Here is a 13845-nt window from a genome sequence, read left to right on the forward strand (position 1 = left end):
CTCTTGCTGGGGAAATCCTGGTAGGAGAGCTGGATCAGACCCCAGAGCTACATCAACCCCTCTCCTGGGAAAGGGTGAAGGCTGGTGAGTGTGCAGAAGCCTGATGTTTGATGTGCTGCCCCAAAGCCTTTGTGAAGGAGAGCAGGGGCTGGTGAGCCCCAGAAGCTGGATGTCACCTGGGCATGGAAGTCCTGTTCCTGAAGGAACTGAGGTGCAGAGGGGGAAAAGGCAGGTTCTCAAGTCTCATCCTGTCTAACAGAGTTCTGTCTGCTCTGGTGCACGTTTCCAGGATGAAGGGGGTAGGGTGGCCAGTGCAGACCTGGCTTTAAGGGAGATGCAGTTCTGGGTAATTCTAGTTAAGCACCTTAGACACCGGCTCAGCTGGCTGACACCGTAATATCATTAGAATAAAACATTTAGATGACGTGGGCCCAGGGAGGATGGGTGTGTAGTTGAGTTAACCCAGCAGTTCTGGGCTCTCCTGGACATCTGGGACCATGGGTGAATAGTTCAACTTGTACTGTAGTTTTACAAGTGAGCTTGAGCGCCTCTGTAGCCTGCTGGTAGGAGATGTTGTCTAAGGGTTCATGGGCTAGGACCAAAAGGATGTTGTAGAGTTGGAAGAAGAATGAGAGTGGTCCAGGGTCTGGAGCACCTGAAACTGCAGCTGGCATCAGACTCTCCTACCAAATGCCCAAGCATAGCCAGGAGACCAGAGGGCCTGGCCAAACTGTGCAGACAGGGGCTGGGCAGGAGTGGGATATCTTATTTCTGTGTGACATTCCGTGGATAGAAGTAACTGTGCCAGCTCTGGAGAACTCATCTGTTCTAGCTTGCCAGAAAGATATTTCCAGGATTTTGGGATGCTGCAGCTAAGATGGTTGGATATGCCAGGGTCCAGGAGAGGTGGCCAAATCCACCGAGCCAGAATTTCCACATGGAAGAACACGTGAAACGTGGATGGATGAGTGTTTGGACAGACCTGGATGCAGGGAGCAATTTCGGCTCTCTCCCTTCCTGCACACGTGAAGGGGGAGTGGTTGGGTTTCAGTCCTGGCTTAAGCATGCAAGGCCCAGGTTGGTGCGTGTCATTTTGAGTGGGAAGAAGCACGTCCCCATCAGCAGATGGCAAGGTGGCTGGGAAACGTCGGGGCTCTACCAAGGCCAGGCCAGTGTGGCAGCAGGTGAAGCACAGTGCCAGCCAACACACAGCAGAGCGAGCAGCTCACCCAGCGTAGGCACGTCACAGGGGAGGGCCTGGGCATCTCTGTGCTGAAGAGGAGTTCCTGCAGCTCCAGGACAGCAAGGGCAGGGTTTATTCCTCCCATTTCACAGAAGCCTTTTGGATTTGGCCCTTGGGCAGCGTTTTCTGTGGGAACAAAGCATCCCTCTGAGTGAAGGATGGAGGCACAGAGGGCTGCAGTGAGTTGGTGGTGTTCACCAGTAACAAACATCAGCAACACAGAGAGATGTCCCAAACCATCACTGGGTGGGTAACAACAGCCAGAGCATGTGGGGTGGTGAAGGCACGTTGTCCAACCCCTGTGGGCTGCAGATGCCAAAGCTGCCCAGCGTCACTGCTGCTGCCTAAAGAGGAAGAGGCGAAGAGCCTGTTACCAGCTGCCTTGGGCTGCCCTGGCACAGACCATGTTCCCTTGCCACGTGGAAGAGAAAAATGGGCCTCACAGAAATTATTTTGGGCACGTGTTTAATAATTAATCATCGATTTTAGCAAAGGCTGCATCACAGACTTGCGTGGGATTGGAAGAAGATCAGCCTTAAAGAAGATTGTGGGTTTATGCTGGGGAAAATGGTCGAGGATTTCGCAGGATTTCAGAGGGGGGTCGGTTCCTTTTTCAACAAACAAACAAATATTCAAAAGGGCATCATTTGCTTGTGCATGTGCTGCCAACTGAACATCTATTGCCCCGTCTGCTGGGGAGCCAGGGGAAAGGCGTGCTGGGTGGAGAGCTCTGCGGCGTGGGAGCATTTGCCCTGGCGCGTTAGTACTTATGTTTAAAGCCTAATTACAAAAAATAGACGAAAAACCCAGCTGAAGTGCAGCCTGACCTTAATCTGCCTGGAGACGGGTTTATTTATCTCGGCCACTTGTTTACAGTGGGGAATTTCAGCAGATTAAGCCGGGGAGCGACCCTGTGGGAAACGGGGAAAAAATGTCTTTGATGGTTTGGAAACTTGGGCGCAGGACGGGAGCGTCTGTCCTCTGCAGGGCCGCTGGGCTGGGAAGGCTCCGGCCCCCTCCTCCCCGTCCCTGCACCCAGCCCCCTCATCAAAAAGCAGTTTTTGTTTAGAGGCTTAGTTTAATCATGATCTGCTGCTTTGTTCCCCACTTAACCTCCCGCTATCGGAAAGTTCAGATGAAGGTTCCTGCAGCATGTGAACAGACACGGAGTCTGACCCCATGAGGGGTTTCAGCTCGGAACAGGAGTCACTTTGTACTGTCAGTTGATGTCACTTGACCATAGGGCTCAGAAAACCCCTTTTTTCCATCTCCCAGATAACTATTGCAGCCGAGACAGACGCAAATCCCTCTTCCATCCTTGCTTCCACCTCCCCACCACATCTTCCCTCTGCAGGACAGCCCAGAGGCATGGTGTTTTGAAGTGTTTTGCCTCAGAGGGCTCTTAAAAAATAGGTTGCAAAGCCATAAGGCTTCCAAGGGTTGTGTCTTAGCCGAGCTGTGAGAGCAAAAGAAATGCAGTGGGCGCATCCCATTCCTGGGGGCAGTGAAGCAGGAGCATTGAGCCTCCTTCTTGCCTGTCCCCTGGGCCTGAGCCAGAGCTGCCCGAGGCTGCTTTCTGCACAAACAGCCCTGGAGCTGGCAAGAGGGGCAGTGACATCAAGCAGGAGTGCTGGTGGGAAGGGAATGCCCAACACCAGGGGCAGAACACAGGATTTAGCTCACAGCTGCGTGGGAGGTGGAGAGTTTTGTGCCCTCTGGGCAGCAGCGGCCGCTGCTCAGCTGAAGAGCAGTAACCAGAGCCTTAAAGAAGACTGATCTTCTGGAGCCAAGACCTGATTTTTCCAAAGACACCGTGCCCATGGAGCCTGCAGGCACCTGGGACACAGACCTGCTCTGGCAAGGCTGGGCTCCAGAAGCCCCTAAGAAGATGGCTCTTTTGCACTTGCATTACTCACTCGTGTTGCAGCTCAAAAGTCTTCTTTCCCCTTTTCCATCAGAAAGGAGAAGGGTTTCATTGGGGGTTTCTGAGGAGCAGTGGAGCTGAGTGGAACAGGACCAGGCAAAGGCTGCTTTGAACAGCTGCTGATCTCCAGTGCCTGTGGTTGCTTTACCTGTGCCCGTTCCAGGATATGATGCTGCTGCCACCAGCTGCGTTGTGACACCAGGACGTCTCTGCTGCCAAGCCACTCCAAGGAGCCAGGGCTGCACAGCCTCCATACTCTATTAGTTATTTGAACCAAATGTGGTTCTGGAACTGGCAGAGTTCGGGGCCTGGGAGATGCACCCCAAGAGCACCACCAAAGCTCAGCTATAACCCAGAGGAGCAGAGAGGCATCAGAGTGGGGCCAGAGTCAGGATGTCACTGCTCAGCCTGGTTTTCCCTGGTGCTGCCTGGAAAAGGGAGCAACTGCTCTGGCTGCCTGTGCTGTAGTCACAGCCTCACTTGGGGCTGTTTGGCTGAACAGTGTGGCTGTGCAGCTGGGGAGCTGCCACAAAAAAAGCAGCCAGCGAGGGAGGGGGTTGGGTACGTGGAGGAATCCTCTGGCAGTGCAGCAGAGCTGCGTGGAGTGATACTGTACTGCTGCCTGCTGTCCCGTTGGGGTGGGAACAGTGGCTCTGGGAGCAATGGAGAGGTGGGGGAGAGCAGCTGGCTGGCCAGGATGAAGGTGCTCCAGGTCTCTGCTGGACTCATGGAGGAGAGGCAGGGCAGAGTGTTTCTGCAGGAGGCTGAGCTGTCGTGTGTGTGTGGCAGGATCTGACACAGAGAGGAGCAGCAGGGGCTGCTCAGCCCCCAGGGGCCAGCACACAGCTGTCCCACCCCACAGGGCACACACAAGGGAGGGAATGTGCTGTATCCTGGCATCCTTGCAGGGAAATTTGGGCAGAAATATGATTAGTTAAAGGAGAGTTCAGGGTTTTGCACTTGCTTGGGTTGCTGCAGCTCTTTGCAGAGCAGTGGGTGACCAAGGAGAGTCAGCAAGACTCAGCAGCACCAGCATCTGCCCTGTCTTATGGAGGAGCTTAATGACAGATGCCCTTGGGCCTGGTTTTGCTACACGAACAGCACTGTCAGGCCCAAGAGGTGCCATGCTTGGCCTGGAGGGTTGTCAGCATGGGCATTCTACTCATGGGCAACGCTGCTTGCGAGATCCTGAGAGCTAACACCTTGTAGGACTCTTGCCTGAGAGATATCAAGCCAAGCTCCCAGTTCCTCTGCTGGTTCCTCTGCAGGCTGGGGGCTACTGGGGATTAAAACAGAAAAAGGGGGGAAAGAAAGGGGGAGAAAATACACCCAATCTCCTTTTTAAATAGTTGAATGCAAATGGCCTGAAGAACAATGGCAGATGAAATAGAATTTGGAGTGGGCTTTAAAGCGCTTGGAACGTGGGTAGGATCAAAATCAGGTTAGCCTTTGGAGATACAGACTCTGCAGCTTGCCAGGGTGTTTTTAAGCGTGCTTTGATGTGTAGTTCAAACAGTAAATTTGTCCTGGCAGACAGAAGCACTCACAAATTCACACACAGCCGCTCACTCCCCCCTCCTCCCTACTGTCCCCCATCTCATGAGATTATAATTTAGCTTCATTACAGAGGAGTTTTACTTTTATTTAGGAGCTGTCTAAATCCCCCTCCTGGGCCCGTGCATTATGCTGAAACGAGGTTACAAATGCTGCTGAAACCTTGTGGGCTTCAGCAGCGGAGCTCTGCCCTGCGGGTCCAGTGGTGGCACCTCCTTAATTCCTTGGCTTTGTTTAGGGGCACTGTGGGTGTGTGTGGTGTTAAACCCACACTGCAAGCTGGAAGAGAAATCCTGCTGGCTCCGGCAGCTGCGCAAATGGGGCGAGATGGACGTGTGTCCCCTGGAAGACGGCAATTACGGGAACGAGCTTCCCAACATCACCAACGCGCTTACACAGAGCTCTGCTCACAGCCAAGGTGAGTGGAAATCCAGCCCATGGCCACAGGGGTTGGGGCTGGGTCCAAACTCCACCCAAAGCTGAGAGACCTCGGTTCACCTGCTGCTGATGTCTCTGGGAGTCACGGGAACACGAAGCGTTTCTCTTTACAGCTTCCAGTTTTAGATACCCCAGGAAATGTTTGTCCCATTGCTGTTTGTTCTAGGAAGTCGCTTGTGTTTTGAGCATCAAGTCAGAGGCAGTTTTAAAAGCAATTTGCTCTTGGGGGAGTTTAGATCCCTACCATCTGTGCAGGTTTGGGTGTGGAGTTTTACAGAAGACCATTGCTGCTGAGTTTGGAAGCCCTGGCTGTGAGAGTGAGAGGGAGGAGCTGGTGATGCACAGCCCCTTTCCCAGCCCTTCAGGCTTTGATTGAGGTGGTAGATAAGTCATTAGCCAGAAATCTTAAATGCAGTTCAAGCACGAAGGAGGGATGTAGTTATGGGGTTGTTCATGCCAAAATATTTTGTCAGCCTCTGACAATGCATTTGATCCCTTCAAAATTAAACACTTTTCCCCTTTCCTTTTGCCTGAGGTAGGCATTAGTTGAAAGTTACTGTTTTTACCATGCCTCCATCTGCTGCACTGGAATTACTCTTTGGTGTGTTACATGTGGCCAAAGTGGGATGAGGGAGGGGGACAGCAGCTGTGCTGTGAAGGAAACTTCACTCATCTGGGTGGGATTAGTCCCTGGGCAGCAGGACAGCCAGGACTGCCTGCCCCGGGCACATCCTTGGGGAGCAGCTAATTTAAACCTGGCCTTGCTCCACATCCTGAGCCCTGGGACTTCCCCCTGGTGTTCCCAGCCCCACAGAGGATTCACTCTGGCATTCCTGGCAGGTTGGCAGAGCTGAGCAGGGCACTTTTTGTTTCTAAAGTGCTTCTTGGGGATGACCCTTGTCCCCACACTCCCAAGCAGGGCACTGAAAGCTGCATGGATCCTGGAGGTGTCCTGGGGTGAATGTTTGTGCCTATGCAAATACTGCTGCAGATTGTTGCCAGCCTCCCGTTATTGCTCAAAGGAGAACAGCTGATTCCTGAAATCCTTCCTGGTAAAGTGAGCAGGCTTGGTTCTCTACACAGGAACACCTGTTTAATTTCTCTCCACCTCAGGGTGCCTGCAGCATTCAGGCTAATTGCTTGATACCATTGTTTCCAGAGCGTGTTTATCCAGCCTCCCTGGATCAGCTTTGAGCAATGCCTTTTGTTTTCCCCACTTGAATGCATTTAACTCGCTGGTTTTGTGGGGTTGCAGGACCTAACATTCAGCATTGCATCCCCTTTGGGGCTTCCCATTTTGCATCCCAATGGCTGTCTTTGGCCCTCATGATCTGGCATGGCTGGGGCAAGAGCAGGACTGCTCTGGACAGGCCTTTTCCCCCTGACAAATCACTTGTCTGATCTGCCTGGATGGAGTCAAATGGTCATCAAGGATTAGACTGTTTTAAAAATGGCAGTGAAGTTACAGAGCAGCTCTGAAGAGGCACACAGACATCTGCTGCAGAGCAGCACTGGGGTTTCAGACAAGGCCATCTCCTCCCTACCAGCCTTCTCACGCAGCCACAGGAGGTTGCTGGAAGAGACAGTTCCCCCCATCACCCCGAGCCAGATGGGACACACTTGAGCAGTTCCCTTCACGGCTTCAGATGCTGCTAATCAGTGTGGCTCAGGGAGGTCAGGACTGCGCTGGAGCCCATGAGGAGAGCGTGTGGTGCTTGTGGGGTGCTAACGCTGAGGAAGCTCAGCCCTGAGCCCTGGCAGCTGCCTGCACGCTGGGCATGGCAGGGGTGGGAAGGCACTGCTGTGCTTCAGGGCACGAGGCTCATATGTGAGGGTGGGTTGTTGTCAGAAAGCAAACAGACAGGCAGCCCCTGCCTCTTTCCTCACCTCTCTCTTTTGGACCCGGTGAGGGCTTTGTTCTCATTGTAAAGATGTTGCTCTACCCAGGGAGGTCGTGCCTCAGACTGAACCCAAAACGGGAGGCACAGCCTCACCACACCTCCAGGAGGGTGGATGCCTCATCCCTACAGCCCAAGAGGTGGATGGATGGACATGGAACAGGTCAAAACCCACCACCGCACTGTTGTCCACTCCAGGAGCCAGGGTCTGCCATCACCCAGCCAAATGGGGAGAGAATGTTTGGGTTTGGTTCTGGAGCAGCAGGCACTAATTTGTTATTAAGGCCCAGAGATGAGTTAAAAGGGCCCATGTGAAGGCTGCTGGAGCAACATTTCTACTGTGGGGAGTTCTGTGTAGCTGCAGGCAGGTCTCCTCTCTGAGTAGCCACAGGCAGTGCTGGTGGGTTGATGCTCCTGTGGTCTCTGTCCAAGGCACTGATGGCTCTTCTCTTTGCAGACTCGCTGGCCAGGCCCCGGCGAACCGTGTTCACACGGGCCATCGAGGGCTGTGACCTGCACTGGCAGGACAGTCACCTCCAGCGCATCATTAGCAGCGACTTCTACGTGTCTCCCTCCTACCAGCGGGAAGGCGAGAGCCTCCTCTTCAACTCCCAGGGCCAGCCGCTGTGGCTAGGTGAGCACCCAGACCAACAGCCCCTTGCATGCCCTGGGTGGATAGGGTTGCTAGTGGGGAAGAGCCACCCAAGGCATCAAAAGTGTTGTCAGACACTGTCCCAGGCTTCTCAGGCTGGTGGTGGAGTCCCCATCCCTGGAGATACTGAAAAGCCATTTAGATGTGCTGAGGGACATGGGTTAGTGTTGGACTTGACAGTGTGAGAGGAGTGTCTGGACTTGATCTTAAGAAGTGTCTTTTCGAACTGAAATGATTCTCTGGCTCTAAAACAAGCATTGTTACCCTGGGTCCTTGCAAGCTCCTGCATCCAAGGTTGAACGTGCCTCCCTGAGCCTTAGCCTGAGGAGCAGTGTGAGCAGAAGAACTTCTTGCCTTACCACACCCCAGCCACAGTCCTTAGAGCAAGCCCCCCATCTTTACAATTTGGGATGCCCTTGGGCAGCTTGGACCAGGCTCAGCATGTGCTCATTCATCCTGACAGACCCCACTGCAAGCTCTCACCAGTCCCAGTACAGGGGCCCAGACACTGAAGTCCCTGGGAAGTTTTCTGGGGAGCACCCTGGTATCCTCTGGGTTTTTTCTTCCCTCCTCTCACCCTCTCTTTAATCTTCTCTTAAAGGCAATTAGCAGACATTGCAATTAAGCCTTGTATGAGCTTAAGGCATACTGAATGAGTCAAGCCCAATACCCTCCTGTGTTGTAGACCTTCAGTCCACATGCTGCAAGCCACACAACATCTCTACTGCAAAATCGTGACCTTGCGCAGATCTGCAGAGCCTCAACAACTGTGTGTCTGGGATGAGGATGAGAATGAGTGAGCCAAAGGGCTTGGGAGGTGCTTGGTGTGGCTGTAGGCTCTCTTGACTGAGCCCAAAATAGGAGGCACAGCCCCTCCACACCTTCAGGATGGTGGATGCCTCAAACCTACAGCCCAAGAGGTGAATGGATAGACATGGAACAGATGAAAAGCCACCACTGCCCTGTTGTCCACTCCAGGAGCCAGGGTCTGCCATCATCCAGCCAAATGGGAAGAGAGTATTTTAAGTCATCTAGAGATTTGGTTCTGGAGCAGCAGGCACTACTTTGCTGTTAAGGCCCAGAGATAAGTTAAAAGGGCCCGTGTGAAGGCTGCTGGTGCACCACTGCTAGCTTAGCTGGAGCAGGAGAGGACATTTCTACTGTGGGAAAATGTTGGTCTCCTCTCCGTGCAGCCACGGGCAGTGGTGATGGGTTAGTGCTTCCGTGGACTCCATCAAGCAGGGACCTGGTGGCAACAGCTCCCCTGTCCCTAGCATGATCTGGGTTCTGGTGAGCCCTCTGGCCTCTGGTTGCTACATGTTGTTTTTCTGACTGACTTTGGATTTTGCGCTTTCGCTTTCTTGGCGCCTCCTCAGGGAGTCAGTGCTGGGAGAGGAGTGTTGATTTGTCAGCAACTTCCAGTGATGAACTCAATGAGAAGCTGAATGTTTCATCCATTTAGCAAATGAATAGAGGGAGCAACAAGAAGCTCTTTTACGGATGTGTTTGTTCTGAAACCTCTTCCTCCTGTATCCCTTGCGGGTGACCTCTGGGACATGGAAACCCCATTTGTGGAGGTGGTTGTCTGCATTTCAAAAGCTTTCCAAGCTCTTCCAGGAGGAGAAATTATCCCTCTACCATAATTTTAGTTCTTCTGTGTTTGTCTTTTTTCCCCCCACACTTGGTAGGACATTTTGCAAGAAAATGGGATTTTCACCGCTTGTTATGCAGCATGTCATGTCATGTCATCTGCTCCTGCTAATTTCTCACTCAGTCATAATCCTCTCCACAGTTGCTTGAGACTTCAGGTGAGCAATGAGCAGCAGGAGCAGATGAATTCCTAAGCAACTGTGAATCTTCACGGGGGAGTTTTCATGCAACTGTTGGTAATAATAAAACACCAGGCAGGAGAGCTACAGAAGAGTCAGAGTGTCTGCAGAGTTGGCTCCACTGAGGTGTGAAGGAAGCAATTCAGAGCATCACCCCAAATCTGCCAATGCCCCTAGTACAGTGCTGGGTGCACAGCCTCACCCAATGTATCATCAGCTGTGCCATGGGAGCATGGAGAAGCGTTGGACATGATGCCAGGAATTTGAGTGCACAGCAATGAGAGCAACCACCAGAAGCCCTGCAGATTTTAGGAGAAGCCGGTGTCAGGGTTATAACAGCCTGTGTTTGGAGATGTTATATTGCAGCAGTGGTGCACTGGAAATGCTTCCACTAGATAAGGTTTGTGGAGGTGGAGGATTTAGGTACTGACGTGGCTACTGTGGGCTGAATGTGGTAGGAGTCCCCTTAGTGTTCCTGGTAGGCACCCTGCCAGGAGCAGGGAGAAACGGGTAAATCCAAGGCAGGGAGAAGGTAGCTGGGCCATGCAGAAGACCAGTAGAAGAAGATGCCCTGAAGCTTGATGCTGTGGGTTTTCTGTCCCACCTCATCCCTTGAGTTCCTGCACTGCTGTGGCTCATCCATGCCATGTCTGTCCTTGCCCTGCAGAGCACGTCCCGACAGCCTGCGCTCGGGTGGATGCCCTGCGCTCCCACGGCTATCCCAGAGAAGCTCTCCGACTAACTGTTGCCATAATCAACACCCTGCGACTGCAGCAGCAGAGGCAGCTGGAGATATACAAGCATCAGAAGAAAGGTATGAGCAGAGCTGTGGGAGAAGTGTCCCACAAAATCTAGCTGGGATGTCCCAACTGGTTGAGAAAGTCTTCTCCACCTCAGAGAGTGGTGCTGCCCCATCAAGTGGCAGAAGTTGATGGTAGCAGCATTGTATGGGATTACTCACACCCTTGCTTGAGCCAAGCTGGTTTTGGTACCCACAAGCTAAGAGGTGCGTGATGTGCTTGTCCCCATTGTCACCATGCCTGGTTGCCTGCAGGGATTGCACAGGCAGGTGATGCCTGAGTGCCTGAGGAGCTGCTTGTCTGCAGAGCTGCAGTAACTGGCTACGTGTGCCACCTCCACCTTGCATTTCCTGAGTAAACTGCACCAGGAGGCAAGCTCAGTGTTTCTGCTTTTGTGGTTGCGGTGGGCAGGGAGCTGGGGTGCGTTACTGCAGTGCTGCTGGTGGTCAGTGATGCCTAGACCTTACTAGCCCAGCTACCTTCAGGTGCTCAAAAGATGGAGCTTTTAAGATCCACTGGGAGCCTTTGTCATCTCTAGAGATTTCCGCTAGTGTTTCCAAAACATTGAGGCTACCATTGCAAATGACCTGCCTTCCTGAGGCTCTGCAGTCCCTCATGTTGTCCTGGAACAGAGGACAAACTGCTGCATCTTATGTGGCCTTAGAGATACCTTTTTTTGTTGGGTGCCTGCTCCTGATGTCTATGGCAGCTTGCATGGTGGTTGGTCTGAGCTGCTCCTTGCCCTCATGAGCTACCGTGCGAGAGTTGGCCTTTGAGGTCCCCATGTCCCAGGCCCTGTGGCCTCAGAGACTCCTCTGGCTGCAGAACCTGCCTTTCAGTTCCTCACTTTTCCTGTCTTTCTTTGCAGAGCTGCTGCAACGAGGAGCAACAAGTATCACCAACCTGGAGGGCTGGGTAGGCCACCCTCTGAACCCCATTGGCTGCCTCTTCCTCACCCTGACTGAAGCTTGTAGATTAGAAGAGGAAAATTGCCTTGAAATTTCAGGTACTGAGGGCTTCTCCTGGCTCCCTTCCCAGTGACTGGGGCTGACCTGAGCCTGGTGAGCAGACCCTGGGTGTGGGTCTGGGGCTCAGGGTTCCTGAGCTCTGAATCTCCCCTCTCTCTGCCTTTGCAGAGAGCAGCCAGGGCAGAGCTGTGGTGCAGAGCAGGGGAGTTAGTACCCTGAATTTTCCCAGCCTTCAGGGTTTGCAGCCAGAGGAGAGCGAGAGAGTGGCTTAGCAGAGCTGGGCTGAGGCAAGCTGGACTGTGTGAGGGCTCTGGTGTCAGCTCTGCACCCTGTTGCACATGTCTCAGGTCTCCTGTGTCTCCTAGTGAGAGGAGGAGGAAAGGTGAAGCCCGTATCTCCTCTAAGGAGCTATTAGCCATGATGTTTGTTAGCGAGTGGACTCACTGATCTTAAAGGTCTCTTCCAACCTAAATGCTTCTGTGGTTCTGTCATCTCTGGGTAACCAAAGGCAGGCAGCAAGGGAAGTGTGAACCTTCGTTCTGAAGCTGGGAGGCTTTTCTCTCTGCTGTGGTTCTGCCACTTAGGAAGGCTCTTCTAACCCTGTTGCATCTCTTCCCCCTTCTTCCAGATGCTGGGGATGCTAAACCCCCAGTGTATCAACACGTGCCCGTCGCAACCGGCAGCCAAGACAGTGGCGAGTCCTACCTGTCGCTGGCCTTGGAGGTGGCTCTGATGGGGATGGGTCAGCAGAGAGTGATGCCTGAAGGTCTCTATGCCCAGGACAAGGTGTGTCGCAACGAGGAGCAGATCATTGCCCGGCTGCAGGACCTGGAGCTGGACCCGGTGCTGGTGCAGACCCTGCGGAAGCAATGCATCTTACTGCTGGAAGGTGGGGGCTTGGTCCATCTAGCTGGCTTCTGTGCATTAGCTGGGTGTTGGTAACATCTCCTGGGCATATTTTCCAAGGTTTATGCCTGGCTGACCCCATCCTGGCTTCTTCCTCTGTGCTGCTGAGTCTGTAGGATGGCTGCTCTGCCCCATCATCTGGCAAAGCAAAGATTACAGATGTCCCTGGAGCGAGACTGCCTCAGAGACGTTACAGAGAGGGAGGCTAAGCATGTGGCCTCAGTTTCTAAGGGATTTTGACCAGAAAGGGTTCTTAGGAAAGGAAGGAGCAGCCCTTTGCCCTGAAGTAACTTGAGTGACTTGAGTAACGCACCAGGGAGCTGCTGAGCGCGTCCTCAAAGCTTTGGGGTGGTACAAGCCTGAGCCACAAATCCTGCTGTGCTAATTATGCCTGATGGGCTCTGTGCTTCCACCTAGGTGGTCCCTTCAGCGGCTTGGGAGAAGTCATCCACCGTGAGAGCGTCCCCATGCACACCTTTGCCAAATACCTGTTCTCTGCCCTGCTGCCCCATGATGCAGACCTGGCATACAAGCTGGCTTTGCGGGCCATGAGGTTGGTGCATGTTTTATTCTGTCTCTGCCCCCTGTTTTGCCTCCATCCTCTGCTCCGCTGGGAAGCCAGGATGCGCTGCAGCCCTAGAGCAGGGGCGGGAGCGGAGGCAGGCTTGGAGCTGGCTGTCCCTGGGATCTTGTGCAGAAACTCCTGCTCTCTTTTTGGGTGATTCTTGGTTTACAAGCCCCATCCGTAGGGATTTGCACGGGCCTGGTGATGTCTGCTGGAGCAGCCCTCTGCCCAGCCCCTTGCCCCAGGCAGCTGGAGCAGGTCTCAGGCAGGCATGGTGCTGTCATCTGCCTTCTGTCTACCAGGCCGTGGACACCCTGCAGCTCTCTGTGCCCACAGCAAGGGCTGTTAGCCTGGCACAGATGGGCAGAGGATTGGGCTGCAGGATGCTGCAGAGCTAAGTGGAGAACACAGTTGGATTCTGTTCTCCATTAAAGCCCAGCTCTGTCCCTGGGACCAAGGACAGAGCTGATGCCAAGGGCTGCCCCATCTCCCTCCTCAGTGCATGACACACCTCAGTCATCAGCCAGTGTACTGCAGTTTCTTGGCAGGGACTGGATGGGTCTTGAAAAGGCTTGAATTTCCCAGCTGAATCAATGCTTGAAGGACCACTAGCCCCAGAGCATCCCAGTGCCCTCTCCCTCTGACACCATCTTTCTCGCACATTTCCTTGGTGAAATGAGCCATCTCTCCCCAAGGCCCAAGGAGGCTGTGAAATCTCCCTGTCCTGGGAAGAGCTGCTTAGGAGGACAGCCAGACCTAAAGGAGCAGCCTCTGCAGTGCATGGGGACACCATGCCCCACCCAGACCAAAGACCTCCAGCCACTGAGCAGGAATGGGACTGGCTGCCCGGAGTGGCATGTTGCTCCCTCACCATGAGTTAGTGCCTGTCCCCTGCTCCCAGCTGGGAGCCCCTGTCTCAGAGTGTCTCTGGCCTGGGCTGGGAAGGTTGGGCTTCTGCTGCCCCACGTGTACCCCAAGCCTTTGAGTGAGGCAAGCAGGGTGTTCTAGGCTTTTTGATATCCCCACAAAAGCAGGTAAACCAAACTGGCTGCAGAGGGCCTGGAGAAA

At 53.5% G+C, this 13845-nt stretch overlaps 1 protein-coding gene across 1 annotated transcript in view; it reads left to right on the forward strand.

Annotated features, from left to right (window-relative positions):
* ZSWIM5 (zinc finger SWIM-type containing 5) overlaps positions 1 to 13845 on the forward strand; it is a 99419-nt gene that overhangs the window by 79333 nt on the left and 6241 nt on the right. Inside the window, 6 exon segments of the mRNA XM_062003838.1 lie at positions 4960 to 5139; positions 7515 to 7691; positions 10206 to 10352; positions 11207 to 11344; positions 11935 to 12195; positions 12630 to 12765. Coding sequence (XP_061859822.1) covers positions 4960 to 5139; positions 7515 to 7691; positions 10206 to 10352; positions 11207 to 11344; positions 11935 to 12195; positions 12630 to 12765 — 1039 coding nt within the window.

Source organism: Colius striatus, chromosome 10 (genome assembly GCF_028858725.1).
Source record: "Colius striatus isolate bColStr4 chromosome 10, bColStr4.1.hap1, whole genome shotgun sequence".
NCBI lineage: Eukaryota > Metazoa > Chordata > Aves > Coliiformes > Coliidae > Colius > Colius striatus.